At 42.8% G+C, this 17,503-nt stretch overlaps 1 protein-coding gene across 1 annotated transcript in view; it reads left to right on the plus strand.

The window, feature by feature from the left end:
• The window catches only part of trpm6 (transient receptor potential cation channel, subfamily M, member 6), a 19,158-nt gene continuing 1,655 nt past the window's right edge, over positions 1-17,503 (plus strand). The window contains exons 1-40 of the mRNA XM_086207383.1: positions 1-98; positions 188-267; positions 736-774; positions 1,502-1,685; positions 2,436-2,649; positions 4,122-4,246; positions 4,435-4,606; positions 4,711-4,885; positions 5,000-5,123; positions 5,208-5,280; positions 5,483-5,583; positions 6,475-6,609; positions 7,234-7,287; positions 7,490-7,624; positions 7,769-7,894; positions 8,444-8,715; positions 8,986-9,214; positions 9,519-9,671; positions 9,758-9,913; positions 10,056-10,184; positions 10,503-10,754; positions 10,842-11,016; positions 11,508-11,622; positions 11,701-11,897; positions 11,991-12,123; positions 12,692-13,124; positions 13,252-13,843; positions 14,096-14,202; positions 14,335-14,437; positions 14,580-14,626; positions 14,707-14,771; positions 14,862-14,887; positions 14,991-15,041; positions 15,206-15,271; positions 15,384-15,685; positions 16,044-16,126; positions 16,209-16,414; positions 16,525-16,576; positions 16,685-16,797; positions 17,407-17,467. Of these exons, the coding sequence (XP_086063509.1) occupies positions 81-98; positions 188-267; positions 736-774; positions 1,502-1,685; positions 2,436-2,649; positions 4,122-4,246; positions 4,435-4,606; positions 4,711-4,885; positions 5,000-5,123; positions 5,208-5,280; positions 5,483-5,583; positions 6,475-6,609; positions 7,234-7,287; positions 7,490-7,624; positions 7,769-7,894; positions 8,444-8,715; positions 8,986-9,214; positions 9,519-9,671; positions 9,758-9,913; positions 10,056-10,184; positions 10,503-10,754; positions 10,842-11,016; positions 11,508-11,622; positions 11,701-11,897; positions 11,991-12,123; positions 12,692-13,124; positions 13,252-13,843; positions 14,096-14,202; positions 14,335-14,437; positions 14,580-14,626; positions 14,707-14,771; positions 14,862-14,887; positions 14,991-15,041; positions 15,206-15,271; positions 15,384-15,685; positions 16,044-16,126; positions 16,209-16,414; positions 16,525-16,576; positions 16,685-16,797; positions 17,407-17,467 (5,873 nt within the window). The 5' untranslated portion in view covers positions 1-80. The remainder of the gene's footprint in view (positions 99-187; positions 268-735; positions 775-1,501; positions 1,686-2,435; positions 2,650-4,121; positions 4,247-4,434; positions 4,607-4,710; positions 4,886-4,999; positions 5,124-5,207; positions 5,281-5,482; positions 5,584-6,474; positions 6,610-7,233; positions 7,288-7,489; positions 7,625-7,768; positions 7,895-8,443; positions 8,716-8,985; positions 9,215-9,518; positions 9,672-9,757; positions 9,914-10,055; positions 10,185-10,502; positions 10,755-10,841; positions 11,017-11,507; positions 11,623-11,700; positions 11,898-11,990; positions 12,124-12,691; positions 13,125-13,251; positions 13,844-14,095; positions 14,203-14,334; positions 14,438-14,579; positions 14,627-14,706; positions 14,772-14,861; positions 14,888-14,990; positions 15,042-15,205; positions 15,272-15,383; positions 15,686-16,043; positions 16,127-16,208; positions 16,415-16,524; positions 16,577-16,684; positions 16,798-17,406; positions 17,468-17,503) is intronic.

Below are 17,503 nucleotides of genomic sequence, written 5' to 3' on the forward strand. Positions count from 1 at the left end.
CTTTTTAGGAGTGTAGTACAGATTTCTATGGCAGAGAAGGTGCCTGTGGGTGAGGCATGTAGTCTGCTGCTGGCACCATTATGAGCTTCATCGACAAGGTCAACAGCTATATTTTTCTGTAGTACTTCTTCTACTGCTCTCCAGTATCTGAAGTTGTTTGAATTAGCATTTTCATTTCTCATTGCAGTCACGGAAGTCTTGGATTGAGGAAACCTTCTTCAAGAGGGAGTGTGTGAAGTTTATCGCTTCTTCTTGGGATCTGCACAGGTACTCTGGAATCTGATTGAATTGATGACGTGCCAGAGCAGCGTTTAAGTACAAGACTTAATCCCAGTTGATATGAAAGTTTTGGAAGTATTAGGGTAGTACTTACTAACCAATGATCAAATATCAAGTAGGTCCTGATTTGGTCTTCACTTTGTTTCTTTATCAGCTAATCACTAACTAATCATTAGCTACTCTCACAAACTTTAGCAGCATTTATTCATTAACCAATGATTAACTAGAAGTTCATTCTTAATTTGCACCTTATTTGTTCCCTAGTGGTCACTCATTAATGTGTGTACTATATTATAAAGTGTTACCTTGTTGGATTTAATTATACATTGCAAAATCAACACCTGAGGTTGGAAGGAACATTTCTGTGAGAGAAAAACTGTTTGGCAGTCAGACGTTCCTTCCAGGAATCGGGTCCATGAGGATTCTTGACGATGTGCAATTTCCTGTTTCTTACAGATGTGTTCCAGTTTGTCAAGTATGCCAAAACTTGATCAGGTATAATTCAAGAAATTATGTATTTATCTGTGTTGCTACATGATCCTTTATACACAACCACCTACCCACACCCCCCCCCCCCCATTTCTAAAGTTGTGTTTTTTTTTTTGTCACATTAGTTAACAGTAAACTAATCTGTGTTTTGTATTGACTTACTAATTAGGTTAAGATATCAGGTTATAGGTTACTGTTTGTTTCCAACTGTACAATGAGGGTCAAAAGAGAGGGTTAACAAAAGCGACGCTTATTCATCCCTCTCGTATCTATTTAAGCACTGGCTAACAGTTATTGATGTGTCCCCATTGAAAGCGTTGCCAGTGTCACAAAAGACAGCATCGCGAAGAAAAGAGGTTCTATGAATGTAAATGATAAGAAAGACTGACGTGTTAAAAGTTTGTGTGCCACAAAGTCCTCAACACAAACCAGATGAGATTTGCCTGAAGTGTGTTTGAAGTTAATTCTATTTTCTATGCTCAGCAACCTTCTGACCCTTGTCATTGCAGCCATTTTAACTTGTCTTAACAAGAGTAATTGGTGATATTTATGATATTATAATATTATTATAATGCACCTGTATTCATCTTACTGAGACGTCAAAAATGGCAGCTGTGAAAAGGACCTTTTCTCCTCTTATCCATTTTATTGTTATTAAAGAAAGTAATAGATGTGTGGGTGGACTCCTCTCACTTTCTGCTGTTCTCAGCTGCTTAACCTTTCCATTATTTAGATGCTGCTGTGGCCGCCTGATGGTGGAGCACTGCTGGCAGGATTCCCCTCCTCTCACATGCATCTCTCTTGGACCTGGACAGGAAGAGGACTGGTCCATAGAGCTCCACACAAGAGCCAGTCCCACCAACGCCTATGGGACCATAGACTTTCAAGACAGTGCAACGCGGGTCTGTCGGGCCAAGGTCTGTGAGTCAGCTAAGAGTAGAGCGTGTTGCTGTGGTGAAGGAACTATTTGGTTGTTGCTGGAAGAGCGTATTAAATCTAGATTACTGTAATCCAGCAGCACGGCTCTTGAGCCTCTGAAACACTTACAGTAATATAGGATATTTGCTGGCACACACCTGCACATTATCTCTCCATCTCTCCATCCATCTCTCTTAACTGCACACTCATTAACACTGTAACTGCAGCAGAAAGCCAGCTCTAGTTTTCTTTCAACAACTTGCTGTTTCTGCACTTACCACCTTTTCCTCCTCACTCACTGTATGAGGCATTTTGAGTGTGTAACAGCCTCATCCTGTTTAAAAAACAACAACAGCAGCAGACCTTTCATCGTGTCCTATTTTTAGTTTGTCAACGTCTCTTATTGGTCTCAGCAAAAAAGGTGGTTGATATACATTGTCGTCATTTTCCTCAATGAAACGAACACTGAGCGGTTGTTCAGTGGAGCAGGTGCTCTCCCGTTGACTTCATTCACTAAGTTGTTTTAAAGATATCTGCACGTGTTGGAATTGGCCCCTAAATTCCAAACTCCAATATCAATTGGGCTCCAGCAAAAGCTTATAGTGTAGACTGTGTACATAATTTGTGTGAATATGTTTTTTTCCTGTAAGTAAACTGAGTAAGAACAAAACAACACAACAGTCAGACAAGCAGTACAAAACTAGTACGAGGAGCCTGTCAGCCCTCATACATCCATGTTGTTCCTGCAGTACGTTCGTCTGGCTGTGGACTCGAAACCAGAGGCGCTCCTGCAGCTGATGCTGAGGGAGTGGCAGATGGAGCGGCCAAAGCTTCTGCTGACTGTCCAGGGAGGCTCAGAAAACTTCCTCCTTCCTCCGAAAGTCAAACAGGCCTTCAGCAAAGGTCTGATCACTGCTGCCCTCAGCACAGGAGCATGGATACTTACTGATGGGATCAATACCGGTAGGCCTTCCTTCGCTGGTTTTCTGGCAACTCCACAGGAAGTACAGATCTACAGAGTTGCTTATTTAAAAAAATAATAATAATAATTTGGAATGTTCTAAGTATAGGTCTGGCCAGTTCTTTTGGCCTGTAGCTAAATTCTTGTTTCTGCCTATTGTTATTCAGATTCAGATGACTTTATTTATCCCCGAGGGGCAATTAAAAATATAAATATAAACTAAATATAATAAATAGAAATATAAATATAAACTTAACTGGTCACTGGAGAGAGCTTTATAGTTACAGTCGAGAATGAGAGTTAAGAAATGAGACAAAGTGCATCTCATGTTGTGTGATAAAACAAAAAAAGCTAATAGTAAGTGAAACTCAACCGAGGGCTTGATCGGTTTGTATGTTTTCCTGACCTACATGCCTCCCTGACAGTATATTGCAGTATTCTTGGGGGGGGGACCTGAAAAAAATGGTGATGAGAAGATATTGTAGCATGTTTAACATTGCCAGAGGGCGCGTCAGCAGATACTGACAAATCAGTGGGCTTAACAGAGATGATGTGTGGCTGGCAGACTGGCAGCTGAATGGAATTATGGTGATTAAATTGCTTTTGTAGTTGGAGGAAGCCATCTCATTATCGGTGGTAATATTGTCATTATTCCATATTTGTGCATTGAATAGCTTACCGAGCAGATATGACCAGAGGATATTCTGTATTTTTAACTCTATCGCAAATCATACCTTTCTGGTATCCTGGCATACCCTAATAACCTTTTACCTCTGAAACCAGCTCAATAGTGGTATGTCCTACATGAAATCTGAAAGAATCATTTAGAAATTCAGGTAATTTACCAAGGCACGCCAGTGTTTTCGTAGATTTGTGTGAAGGCACAGAGCACAAGAAAGGCTACTTGTCTACTCACAAATGAGAAAGGGTTCAGTCAGCTTTTTGGAACTTTTTTTATGTTGGCGCATGCATTGGAAAAGGTGCCTTACAGGAGCAGCCATTCAAGCTACTGTAGCACGGGTTCCCAAAGTGTGGTGCAGGGGTGCGCGATATAAAAATGTGATGGCGTTTTGGACTGTTTTTTAAGTGGGATTTTCCCACACTGTAGAGACGTGTAAATGAACATTTCCTTGGTGAAATCTAAAATTAAAAGCATGTTAATTAATAAATAAATGCAGGCTATCAAAATGCACCTCATCTTAAGATAAAGTGTAGAAGAAGTTATTCTCTACACGCTGTATGCGGCATTGTTGCGTTTTTTTTTTTTTTCCCCCAAAGGTGTGAGTGGGTGGGTGCATCAACCTGGTTGGGATAAAGGCCAGAGGAACCGCTGTACTATGGGTTTTCCTAATGGAGGGAAGAGCTGGTGGGGTGCAATTCCCAACATAACCACCAGATGCTGCTAGATATCTTACATGCTGATTTTTTAAATGTTTAGCAGTTGAACTGCATGTTGTGATGTCATATATTCCAGGTGTGTCTAAGTATGTAGGCGAGGCAGTGAAAACTTTTGGGAGCCACAACCTGAGAAAGAGAAACACAGTTGGCATCACACCATGGGGAGTGATCGACAACAACACAGACCTCATAGGCAGAGATGTGAGTGTGTGCGTGCGTGTGTGTGCGCGTGTGTGTGTGTGTGTGTGTGTGTGTGCGTGCGTGTGAGAGATCGGGTGGGAGAATCCTTTGGCTCACGTGTTTGACTCTGAATACATTCATTTCTAACATGTATTACAACGGCACATTACGGCGCTTGACTTGTGTGTATTCTCCTCAACATATTTCAGGTCTTCAGGCCTTATCAGTCACTGGGGAACCCTCTGAGTAAGAGGGCCTGTCTTAATGGATTCCACTCCCATTTTTTACTGGTGGATGATGGAACGCTTGGAAAAAATGGTTGTCAGCAAGGCCTCAGGAGGAAGCTGGAGAGGCACGTTCAACTGCAGAAGATACACCCTCGTGAGTCAGTGTGCGTTTTTGTGAAATTTAGAGAAGTGAGAAAAGCCCAGGGGTTTGATCCCGCTGAAGTACATATCACTCTACCAACAATCCTCTCTTTGCAGGGCTGAACCAGGGTGTGCCTGTGGTGTGTTTGGTGGTCGAAGGAGGCCCTGGAATTGTGTCTACAGTGTTGGACTATGTTAGCAATAACCCCCCTGTGCCGGTGTTTGTGTTTGAGGGGTCGGGGAGGGCTGCAGACCTGCTCGCCTTCCTCCACAAGCAGACCGCTAATGACCGGTGTGTGCGCTTGTTTTATACCATCTGGTGCAGGATGTCTGGTTTGCTTGTCAGTGTTGCACAGTTAGCTAACCTGTCAAGACAAGACCATTTACAGTGTATGATGTATTTCAGGCAGTTGGATGCAGACATCGAAGAAGACTTCCTTGTCAGGGTTGGAGATGTGTTTGGAGTCGACAGGTCAGAGGCTTCTCACCTCTATGCTCTCCTCCAGGCGTGTATGAATCACAGACAATCTGTAGGTGAAACAATTTTCATCAGCGTGTCCATGGTGATTTGACTCTTGGGTGTCTCACACTGCCGATGTATGTTTGAACTACAGATAACCATCTTTGACTCTGAATCAGAGGAGCAGATGGCAGCAGATGCAGCCATTTTGACCACCACACTCAAGGGTACTTTTATTTCCGACTTTGTTATGATTTCAGACATCATTCAGACATCTAATCACCGAGGTAACTGCTGACATGAGTGATGGCAGCATTCCATTTAGCTTTATGCCCTCACTCACAATCATGCCTTTCTGGTGCGTATCAGTTCAAAGATGTTACATTTTCTGCTTTGAAAAGCCAGACTTCTGTTCTATGCAACGAACAGGCACGAGGGCCAGTCCTGCAGAGCAGCTGAGCATGACCCTGGCTTGGGACCGGGCCGACATCGCACAGAAAGATGTCCTGGTGTACGGACAGCACTGGCAGGTGAGGGGGCCGTGTCAGTTACCCCTGTGTGTTTTATTTGGTAACCATGGTAACCGAAGACGGTGCAGACGTTGTTGACAGATCAACAGCACATTGGGTGAAAAGGTTTAGGCTGAAGGCTCATTGTGTCGACCCTTTTTAACCGTGAAGTTGTCAAAACCGAATCAAAAAACAACAAAAAAAAACCCTGACGAAAGGCATGTTTGAACTAACCAGGATATAGTTTGACTGATATGTATCACACATTATAAACACTGTACATTTATATATAATATAACATTGTTAAATAACTATATATCATACAATATACTTTATTTTGATATAAATTTAACACATTCCTATGTAGTAGCATGCTGTTATGCAATATACAGTAGGATCAAAATACTAATTATACATAATAAATGGTGACAAAAGCTCAAACACACTTAATATAATCAATGATGCATATTGCCGTCACGTATTAATAATTATAACAATACTGTTAGTTCTATTGTTGAGGTAATTATCATTCACAGTCAAGGATGTTTCATATTTGTCGGTTACCTTAGATTTGAACATATTTTTTTGAATCAGCTAATTCAACTGCTCATTTGCAGTTCTTTGTCTAAGTTATTCCATAAGTTTGACGTATAAGCATCTACTTTTGACATTAGTTCTTTGTATCTGAACATGCGTGTTCCTCCTGGTGTTCTCTCTTGCTCTGAACAGCTCCTGCACGCAGTGTGGGAATGCATTATAACTGCTGTGTTGATATCATCAAGATCCTTTGGGTTGAAAGTATTTCATATGATGAAAAGTGGATTTGCAGTAATTGGCATGACTCACAAATCCAATAATAAATGTTACTTTCTTCTGTAGCATGAAAGTGATCCTCTTGTGTTGTGTATCTAGGTGGGTTCCTTAGAGCGGGCCATGCTGGATGCTCTGGTGATGGACCGCGTCGGCTTTGTCAAACTGCTGATTGACAATGGCATGACGATGAGTCGCTTCCTCACTGTGGACCGCCTTGAGGAGCTCTATAATATGGTTATTATGATGTAATAAATATCCTCTCCTGGTTTGTCATGTTCAGAGAATACTTAAACCCCTCTGTGCTTTTCTTTTGGCTCCTGTTGCTATTTCCTTTGCTTCCCCTTGACTTTCATTCTGCTATACTAACAGAAGAAATTAATTTGTTTGTGGCTTGAAGCATAAATTGCAAAACTGCGGTTTTGATTGAAATCACAATAATGTGCTCTAAGTGTTTTGCACAGAGATTTTCTGTGTTTCCTGGTCATTTGCCTTCAGGGTTTTCCCAAGTTGTTGTTTGTTTTAGGATGCATTTGAGATCACAAGACTCTTTGTCATCTTTGCACTCGCACTTGGCTTTCGCCTCACTGCCTTTATCTTTTAAGTATTAAAGCGTGTTTATTTATTCATTGCTCTGGGATAATAAGTCCCCCTAAGAAACAAGCTGTGAAGCAGAGCAGCTACTGTACATGCAATTTGTGGTCTTCTTCAGATTTGTCTTTTTCGCCACTCTATTAGATAGTACCCAGTATCTGTTTTTGTTTGTTTGGGTTTTTTTTTTTGTCCTCCTTGATTCTGTTAGTGGTATTCTGTGTTCACTTGTTCATACAGTCTGAATAATGATATAATTTTGCCTCTCAGCCACAGGGCCAGACAGCTCGTTTTCTCCAACACCTCGTTGAAGATGTGAAACAGGTGAGTCATACGGTGACAAAAGCTGTAATTATGAACATATTTAGTCACACTGCAGAATAGATCAGTACCCTGTTTACTAAGAAATTGTTTATCACACAGGATATGGAGTTAAGCTGTATTTGTCTACACAATAGATATATCCTGTGTATTTACTATATCTGTGTGTGTGTGTGTGCGTGCGTGCGTGCGTGCGCGCACACAGACGTCTCTCCCCCCAGGTCACCGTCTTTCTCTCATTGACATGGGCTTGGTGATAGAGTACCTCATTGGAGGAGCGTACCGCAGTACCTACACACGCAAACACTTCAGAGCTGCCTACAGCCGTCTGCAGGACAAGGTCAACATTTTGGTGTTTTTGTTTGCTTTGATAAATGTGCTAGATAATAAAAAGCTTTAAACTTGGTATTCACTTATTTTTAATCATTGCAATCATTTCTCCTCATGAATAATGCACCTTCCTGGTCATTATTTGTGTGGATAGGAGGGTAGACGGGACATTTCCTCCTCTGCATCTAAACAGAGACGGGGATTGATACTAAACACTAAGAGGAGCCAAAGTCCCCAGGAACTGCATTTCTTTAGAACTGCTCAACCCTATAAACGCAAGGTGAGTTTGGGACTGTTCCTGTGTGTTTTTGAAGGGTGAGGAAGCTCATTTTTCAACATGGTTAAATCTGAAACTTCAGTCATTTAGAGAAGAGATCTGTCAGACATCTAAAAGTCACTGAGAGCTGACGGTGCCATTATCTTTTCTTGTACAATATATATAGATTCCTTGATGCTAGAGGAAGATACTTGGAACCACTTTCACATGGGCAGAAAAAAAGATACATTTCTACTCTCCGTTTTATTGTGGAGGAAAATAAGAGTGAAAAACTCTGAAAGTGTAATTTGCATCCAGAGATGATATTGATATTTTTGAAAGATTGTCTTAAAGTTCAGCAAACCTTTACTTCAAATACTTTAAAACTGCACATTTATTCACATATGTACAGTAACGCAGTACTTTTCTCGTCAGTTCTATTCTATAGCAGGTCACATTAAGAAAACTATTTGTAGTCAGTATAAGATAAATGCCTTTTCAGTGCTTTTACCGCCCTCCTTTTTTTGTTTCCCCATCCATGTTAGACTTACTAACTCTAACTTTTCCATCTAGGACAAAAATGCGTTGCCTGGTACCAGCCGAGAGCCAGCGTTGATTCCTGGCATTGGTGAGGCGCCACTACTAGTTCCCTTCAATTGTAATGACCTGTTTGTGTGGGCCGTGATGCAGCAGCGGCAGCAGATGGCGCTGTTCCTGTGGCAGCACGGTGAAGAAGCACTGGCGCGAGCCACAGTAGCCTGCAAGCTGTACCGCTCCATGGCCTTCGAAGCCCGTCAAAGCAGCATGGACGACAACATCTCAGAGAGATTGAAAGCATATTCACTGTGAGTGTGTATTTGTGAGTGTCTGTGTGTCATTTGGAGACAAAATCAATCAGGCCAGTCAGTAATTTTTTGACTATTTAAAAGAGAGTCCAGTTGTTTTCGATGTGACACTTTGCAGAAAAAGATGTAGTCATCAGTTTGAGATTCACGGTAGTTTTAAGTTGTTTTTTTTGTGATACTGCTCGGTGTTTGTTTTGGCTGTTCTAATGTGTTCAGCCATCATGGACAACCTCCATTTGTTTGTGTGTCTGCCTCGTCTCTGTGTTTCAGTGAATTTGGTCAGCTGGCGGTGGATGTTTTAGACTGTGCATTTCGTCAGAACGAGCAGATGGCCATGAAGCTGTTGACTTCAGAGATGGAGGCGTGGAGCCACTTCACATGCCTGCAAATGGCGGTTTCCTCATGTCATCGACCGTTGGTCTCACACTCCTGTACACAGACGCTCCTCACTGATCTCTGGAGTGGTCCTCTCAACATGAGAAAAAACTCCTCTCTGAAGGTAAACATCCTGAGTGCTGAAGGAGTTTCCAGAAAAACCAGACGTCATTTTAATTTTAACAAATATTTTCCTACCTATGGAGTATTTAAATTACCTGAAGATAAAATGAAATGATCATTCACAAGCAGAATGACACAAAGTGGGAATACAAATAGCTTATCAAGGTTGAGCTCTCAGCAATCATGAAGGGAACAACATGGTATTCCATTAAATTACATCCATTTGAAGCTGTGTTGTATACTCTGACCGTATGTACAAGATTAGGTGTTAAACGTCTTGACTTCTTGTTATCACGTTCTTCCAGATCATTGTGAGCCTTCTTCTGCCCCCCGCCATCTTGCTTCTTGAGTTTAAAAGCAAAGCTGAAATGTGCCATGTCCCACAGTCTCACGAGGCCAAGTTGTTTGGACGTGACTCCCTGAGGTCAGCTGGATCCCACGAGCAAACCGATGATGTGGTAAATTGACCAGCACACTGTTTAGAGACTGTAACTGGAATGTTTACAGTGTCAACGCTGTGACTGTTGTCAGTCTCCTCTCTCAGGGCAGTCAGGATGCAGAGCATGGCCTTTCCCTCCAAGACAGATGTTTTGGTCCTGTGTCGGAAACCATTTCCTCTCTCACCATGCGTTGTCTGTCCTGGATCACAAGACTCTGTGAATTTTACACAGCTCCTGTTGTCAAGTTTTGGTTCCACACAGTAGGTGGTCTGCACGAATATCTGAAAATCCAAAACATGGATGGACTACAGAATTAATACCATGAATCCTTCTTTGCTGCAACATGTGTTTAATGCGTCATCCCTTATTACATTCTCTCTCCTGTCACTGTCTCTGCTGCAGGTGTCCTACTTAGCTTTTCTGATGTTGTTCTCCTTCACCGTCTTAGTGAAGATGGGTGATCAACCCAGTGTTCAAGAGTGGCTGGTCACATTGTACATTGTGTCCACTGCAGTGGAGAAAACCCGAGAGGTGAGAGAGTATCAGCAAGCAAAAGATGGAGGATTATTTGTAAAATAAAGTGTATTGAAACTCAGATCAAACTCCCACTCCACAGTGGAGTCAGAACTCTCCCCTTTCCTTTTGTGTCCTTTTTCTTTTTCTTTTCTTTGCTGTGTTATACTTAAAAATTTATGTCAATTGGTGATACATTTTTAACAGACCGCAGTAAGAAATTCTTCAGTTGAAGATACATTTGAAATAATTAATGCAAAATGGGAGAAATGCTGTTCTTGTTTGATTGAGCAAAAATAATTTTAATTCTCTACATAAATATGAACCCTTGCTCAGGTGCTAATGTCAGAACCGAGGAAGCTGAGCCAGAAGCTGAAGATTTGGTTCTCAGAGTACTGGAATGTATCAGACTTCATTGCTATCCTCCTCTTCCTGGCGGGACTGGTGATGCGTTGGCATGCTGACCCGTACCGGACAGCTGGGCGCATCGTCTACTGTCTGGACGTCATATTTTGGTTTGTCAGGCTTATGGATCTGCTGGCTGTCAATCAACACGCCGGCCCTTACCTCATGATGATCACCAAGATGGTATGTGGGGGCTGAGCCCTATTTGTTGAAAGATGTGAAGTGGAAGAGCTTTTTTAAATTATTAATTACCTCTTTGTGTCCATCCAGACCAGTAACATGTTCTTCATCGTGGTGATGATGTCAATCGTGCTGCTAAGCTTTGGGGTGTCCAGGAAGGCCATCTTGTCCCCAGATGAGGAACCGTCCTGGAGTCTAGCTCGAGATGTGGTGTTCCAGCCCTACTGGATGATCTATGGGGAGGTCTACGCGTTTGAGATAGATCGTTAGTAGAACACACTAAAAACCCGCATTGACATAGATTATTGACAAGGACGCTTGTTCCTTTGCCATGTGAGAGGACATGCGAACCTAACGTGCCTGCTAGGTGTTACCCTTGTCAAATGATGCTCCTGGACTCACCTTCACTCTGAAATGTGTTTTAATGGCAGACTAAAGAGAAATGGCTGGTTGTCGTCATTCTTTTAGGACAGCAGTTGATGTTGTGTGCTTAAATATAGTTTCCAAAGGTATATAAATAAAGACTCTTCTACTTAATGCTTTTTTTTTTTTAGTTCGAGGCTCTTTCTTTGTGCCTTGGTGTGTTGTACAAAATCACCCTTCAGTAAATTCTATCAAAAGGAAAAGAAAGATGAAGAGATTTTTAGAAATATCACTGATCAGTAACTTGTATATTAGAATATTTATATTTGGTATTTTTAAAGACATCTTTGGTCAGCTCCATTGTAAGGTGTGTGTGTGTGTGTGTAACAACAGCATGTGATGACGGCCATCCATGTCCTCCTGCTTCATTTCTGACTGCGTTCCTCCAGGCGGTCTATATGTTCTTCCAGTATATCATCATGGTCAACATACTTATTGCCTTTTTCAAGTAAGCACCTCTGCAACAGAAGTTTCCTTTGTTCGCTGTGCACCTCTGCTCACCTGAATGTGGTCTTTTCATCAACAGCAACATCTATTTTGATATGGCATCAAAATCTAATAAGTTATGGAAGTACAACCGCTATCGCTACATCATGACTTACCAGGATAGACCCTGGCTGCCTCCGCCCCTTATCCTCCTCAGTCACATGACTCTAGGCTTGAGAGCCACCTACAGGAGATTTAATGGAGATGCTGAGCGGGAGGAGAGAGGCTCTGGACTTAGTAAGTACTGTTAGGTTCAAATTATATCCAGAAGCTTTCTGTCTGGGTCGCAGCATGTGTGGAGTACAACAGTGGCTTCTTCTGTTGGACCAGAGCTCTACCTGGGCCTTGACGACCGCAAGAAGCTCCATGAATTTGAGGAGAAATGCGTACAGGCCTACTTCCATGAGAAGAGCGATGGTCTGCACACCAATCAGATCAACAGGATCAGAGTCACAGCTGAGAGGTTTGATTGACATTCTTCTTACTGATGTGAGTAAAGCAGTGGTGTTGGACGTGGAGTGAAAGGGACGCCTCGCAGCTGGGATAGAAACTTGATGTATCTGGGTCCGTAGGATGTAGCTGAGAGCTGAGATCTTGAAGTAATGAAGGCATGTATACCCTGTTGATCAGCTGTAGGGTTTTATTGTTCTTTAAATCTGAGTGGGAGGTGAAATATTTGCATCTGAGGGCTCCATTCCTCGTCATCCTATCTCATAATCATTTTTTTTCCCCAGAATAATGTGTCATGAGTTGATTGAAGCTCTAATCTGAGAAGAGAGCTGATTCTTAGTGAACCTGGGAGGCCTTTCTACTCAGACATAGCTGAGTGACATTTTTAAGAATAAATGCCTTTGCAGTTATTAAATTAAATCTGTACCGTATCTTGTAGGTAGATTTGATGTAGCTGCTTTGTAATGCCACTTCCACAGCTCTGTATGATGACTTGATGACAGAAAGACTCATTTAACCTGTGACGTACTGTGTTGCTATGAGATTTTGTCTTCTTGCCTCTTTTATTTGTGTCCCATTAGAGCAGAGGAGATGTCCACGATGGTGGGGGAGGTCTGGGATAAGGTCAGCTTCATCCAGGACAGCCTTGCAGAGTTGGACGGTCAGCTGGGTCAACTACAGGACCTGTCAGCTCTGGCAGTAGACACCCTAACCCTTCTATCAGCCTCTGACAGCCTACATCAGGAGGAGGCTCGGCTGGCTCAGTGCCGAACCATCCCAACATCCCAACACACCCTCCCTCACAGCTGGACTCCCCCACACAGGGGTGGAACAGACTGTGATGTGCTCAGTATGAGACGACTGATGGCCAAGCCATGTAAAAGTACTCCTCCTTCTCTGCTGAAGGGTCATACTCACCTAGTGAGTAGACTGGCATCACAGGAGTGCCACGTGGGAGTCAGGAGAAGCAAGGAACAAGGACATGTTGCCGAGGGGGAGGGAGAGGCAAAGGAGGTATAGCAATGCAGTATCAGAGCATCATTTTTGTATCCACTAATTATGTTTGAAATTATGACACTGCTTTGTTATTTTGTGAGTTAAAAAATGTTTTTCACAGATGATCTTTTTTCTCCTCTCACAGTCAGCTGGTGCTCGCTACCCCAGCGAGATTTGGCCAGGCGTTCCTCGACCTCCCTCCCTCGCTTCCCTTTTGAACCTTTTTGGAGGCTCTGGTTTCAGGGATCAGACCCTTAGTGAGTCATGCGGACCATCCTGTTGTGGGTCCCCTCTATCTTCCAGGTCTGGGGACAGAGGCCTGGAGTCCCCACACTACAAATTCTGGACCTTGGACCCTCACCCCGTTCGGAAGGAGACATCCATGGAGGAAGAGGAAGAAGATGATGAGGATGAGGAGGGAGAGCACCTGTCATATCAAGAAGTTTCCAGAGCTTCTAGCAATGCTGTCCTTCTATCTGACAGGGCACAGGGTTTGGTCAACCCTGCCTTTTGTCAGGATGATAGCCAACCAAGTACCCAATCCAGACTTGTGAAATCCCCCAGGTGGGCGTGTCTGCCAAGAGACCACCCCTACGGACATTGCAGGTCTTTGTCCTCCAGCGTGGAGAACATGACTTTCTCTGGGGGATTTCCATACCTCAGTGAATCACCAAAAAAAGAGAGTGCAAAGAGGAGCTTTAGCGAGGACACGTCACTGCAGTGCAGCAAGAGCAGAGGTTGTGGTTTACGATGCATAACGTTTATTAAAAGTTGAAGTTTCATGACCAAACTTGTTACTGCCAAAACTCAAAAGTAGTAGCCAATTTGGTAATTTTTGGCTTGGTAATGTTAAGATGGAAATGTTTTATTTTTTTCAGTGTTCAATACAGTACCTGTCTCTGCATATAATATGTTTTAGAGTACAGTGTACATGGTATCATGGCTGTAAAGCTTTTTCAGCATTTCAGAGTGTTTCGCTGTTTCTGCAGAGTGGTCCAAGTCCTCCGACTTCTCTGAAGTCCTAGACAGAAGAAGGAGCCAAGATAGGAGCCAAACAAGGAAGACTGTCAAGATACAAGAAGGCAGCCTAGATCACGTAAGATGCGGTCACCAGAGAGTTCTCCAGATGAGTCTGATTTGAAACGTCTTAATGATGATTCAGTAATACACTGACGACATACTGCTACCCTGTGGGCCTTTCTATCTCTGCATTTCTTTTTGAAAATAGGTCAACATGCAGTCAAATATGTCTGATGTCTGCTTGAAGAGGCCCTGGAGGTTGAGAGGAGAACCTAAATGTTGGTCAGCTTCGACTAGCCTCAGTCAGCTCAGTATGGACCTTCTGCTCTTCTTAATTTGTGTACATATTTGCAGTAATAGCTTTCAGTTAGCAGTATTCCAATCAGTCTTGAATGTGCGGTCATAGGAGCGTTTAAATGGTGTTCATATTTGTAATGTTGATATTATTTATAGATTTTGAACCCATGGATTTGTTGCAGAAGCAAGTGTTTTCCCATCAGGTAAGTATGTGATACATTGCGTCAGTATAATTCAGAGTTAATTGTGAATATATCAAATTATAATTGCAATCGGCTCTCAGGATGTGTGGACCCCTACTCATTCAGCGTGGAACAGCTGGGCCAGATCCATGAGCCGCAGGTCTTCGTAAGTCTGCCTTTCTTTCGCAGGGCTGTGATTTGCATATGTTGGAAAGCGCTTAACATTAATTGTAACTTCCTTTTGTCTCTGCTGCAGTTTACAGAGTGGCATAGCCCCCGAAGGTATTTCTCACTATAAAGATACTTTTTGGTGTAAAATATTTGTGTATTGTTTCTCTGTTTATTATCTAGTGATTCAATATTTTTTGCTTTGTTTTTAATACAGCCAGGAGCTCCTCATTCCCATCCACAGATAATTTATATCCACATTATTCAGGTATTTTACGTGTTTGAATAAATCAGCTGTAAATGCACTGAATCCATGCATGACTTTTTCCCACCTGATTCATCTGTTCTCCACACACAGTCTCAGTAATGTGATGTGACTACATTTGAGGCCTCATGTGATTGTGATTGAGTTGTGTGTGTGTGTGTTTACAGCCATGGAGAGAAACAACCTGATGAGACTCGCTCACACAATCCCTTTCACTCCTGTTTCCATTCTAGGTATATCATGTCATCCGCTTTATTTAATATCGTTGTTTTTTTTTCAACAGTCTTTTTGTCCTCCAAAAAGTTCCTGATTTTGTGTCTATGCTTTGTCTTTCCTTGTTGTCAGCAGGAGGGGAAGAGGTGAGTGTCTACTCTTTAGAGGAAGTACCACCCGATGCTGGCCCTGAATCCAGCACAGTCTCCTCTTGGTCCTCACGAGGCCTGTCCGCCATGCTTCAGCCTCTCTCTAGCAAAGAGGGTTCTCTGGATGGAGGTCTCCGGCAGGGCTGCCGGGTTCTGTGTACCTGGGCAGAGCAGGAGGTGCTCAGACCTGGTCTGGTGTACGTGGTCAAAGCCTTCAGGCCGGAGGTAGTTCGCGCCTGGCAGAGATACTTCCATGGCAGCACAGCGCTGCAGCTTTGTTTAAGGGTACGTTCATCAAAGTTATGATACACATTAATAGGCTGTCACCTCCAGGAGGTGGCAAAGAGACTCCGTTTTAAGGTGTATAACTCTTAACACAGCAGATGATGCGTATCAATATTTTGGTTCCCTATTTACAATAAAAACATGCTTCGCAGCTTGCTTGTATGCCTCCCGGTCAATGAAATATATGGAAAAGATTTCATAATTTACTAGACCATTTCAAAACTAACCAATATACTCAATATACCGTTGATGACATTTCCTGGAGTGGAGGGCGACTGCGCCTACCTGTTTAGTCACAAATTCAGAATTCAGTATTTTATGGTACTTGAATTTTCCATTGTGTTTGACATCCCTGAAGGAGATCCAGCAGCATAGAGCAGCACAAAAGATGATGCATGTGTTCAACCAGGTAAAACCTGCTGACATGCGCCACTCACCAAGGTGTGTGAGTCTTTCCTGTTGTTTTTATCTGGCTCTGAATCGTCTCTGCATTCAGTAGTTTTCTTTTCATTTGTATTCCCAGATTTCTAGATGTTTCTTTGGTCCTGTGGCACTCGAGTGGCCAGTGGCTGACTATTGAAAGGAACATGTCGGGACACTTCAGGAAGTACAACAACAACACAGGAGAAGAGATCATTTCCGCCTGTTCACTGGAGGAAATGCTGCTCGCCTTCTCCCACTGGACGTACGAATACTCACGCAGAGAGCTGCTGGTACTCGACATCCAAGGTAGCTCCCAGTAATGTGCCTGTGATTGTGGCTGCATAGAAATTACACTTGACGTGTTAATCTGGCAATTTTATTTTTCTGTTCTTCAATATTTGTTATGTTCTTGACAGGAGTGGGTGAAGAGCTGACTGATCCGACAGTCATTATGACATACGATCACAGGTAGAGAAACCATTGCTGACAACTGTCAATGACTGATCTGGTGCCAGATATCACGTTACCTCAGATTTTAGACCTTCAACTCTAACATGGTCTCTGGCGCTCATGCAGCGGCAGCAGAAGCGAGATGCTTTTTGGTCCTGATAACCTGGGAGATGCTGCCATCAACGCCTTCCTTCAAAAACACTCGTGCAGTGCCTGCTGCCGCAGACTGGGCCTGGCAGGTCAGAGATGCTCAATATCAGTGAGAGAGGCAGAGAAACTGAGCGTGTTAGCATTACTGTACATGAGGAATACTGTATTTTTTCTAAATGAGTGTGTGAAATGCACGAGTGTAAACACAGGACTTTTGTGTATTTTCTTCTTTGCGTGTGTGTCTGTGTGTATGCATGTATTTGTATGTCACCTCTGTGTCGTCACTCAGGAGGCCAATGTTGGCTCTAAGATAAATCCCCGACAACTTCAAATGAAGACAACACACACCAACAGCCAGCTAATTAAGCTGCGAGTGTTCGTTTATTTCTATAACAACAGTAGTGTTTGAGGCATGGGGGTGGGCCCTGCTTTGTGCGTTGTGCTGCACGGCCTTTGATTACGTATTAATCATGTCTTTGTGCTGGCGATGTGCTGCTGAGACATTAGCTTTGATTAGCTATTAATTAACGTCTCTGGGTAGACACGATACCGGCATCTAGAGGATAACTGCTCGGAAAGAAACTGTGCTCAAAAACAAACAAGCCCGGCAAACAAACACACAAACATTCAGACACAGTTGTTTTGATATTTCAAAGGTGTGTTGTGTTTCCTCTTCCTCTTCTTGTGTCCTCTCCAAGATTTCTCCAACAAATCAAACCAAATTATTCATGCTGGATGCATGGACTTCCTCCCAGGCCTGTCAGTATTCTCTTTCTTGTGGTAATGACTGTGATA

The sequence above is a fragment of the Aulostomus chinensis genome, chromosome 6 (assembly GCF_037954235.1).
Source record: "Aulostomus chinensis isolate RoL2024-O1b breed Wild chromosome 6, RoL_Achi_v1.0, whole genome shotgun sequence".
Taxonomy (NCBI): domain Eukaryota; kingdom Metazoa; phylum Chordata; class Actinopteri; order Syngnathiformes; family Aulostomidae; genus Aulostomus; species Aulostomus chinensis.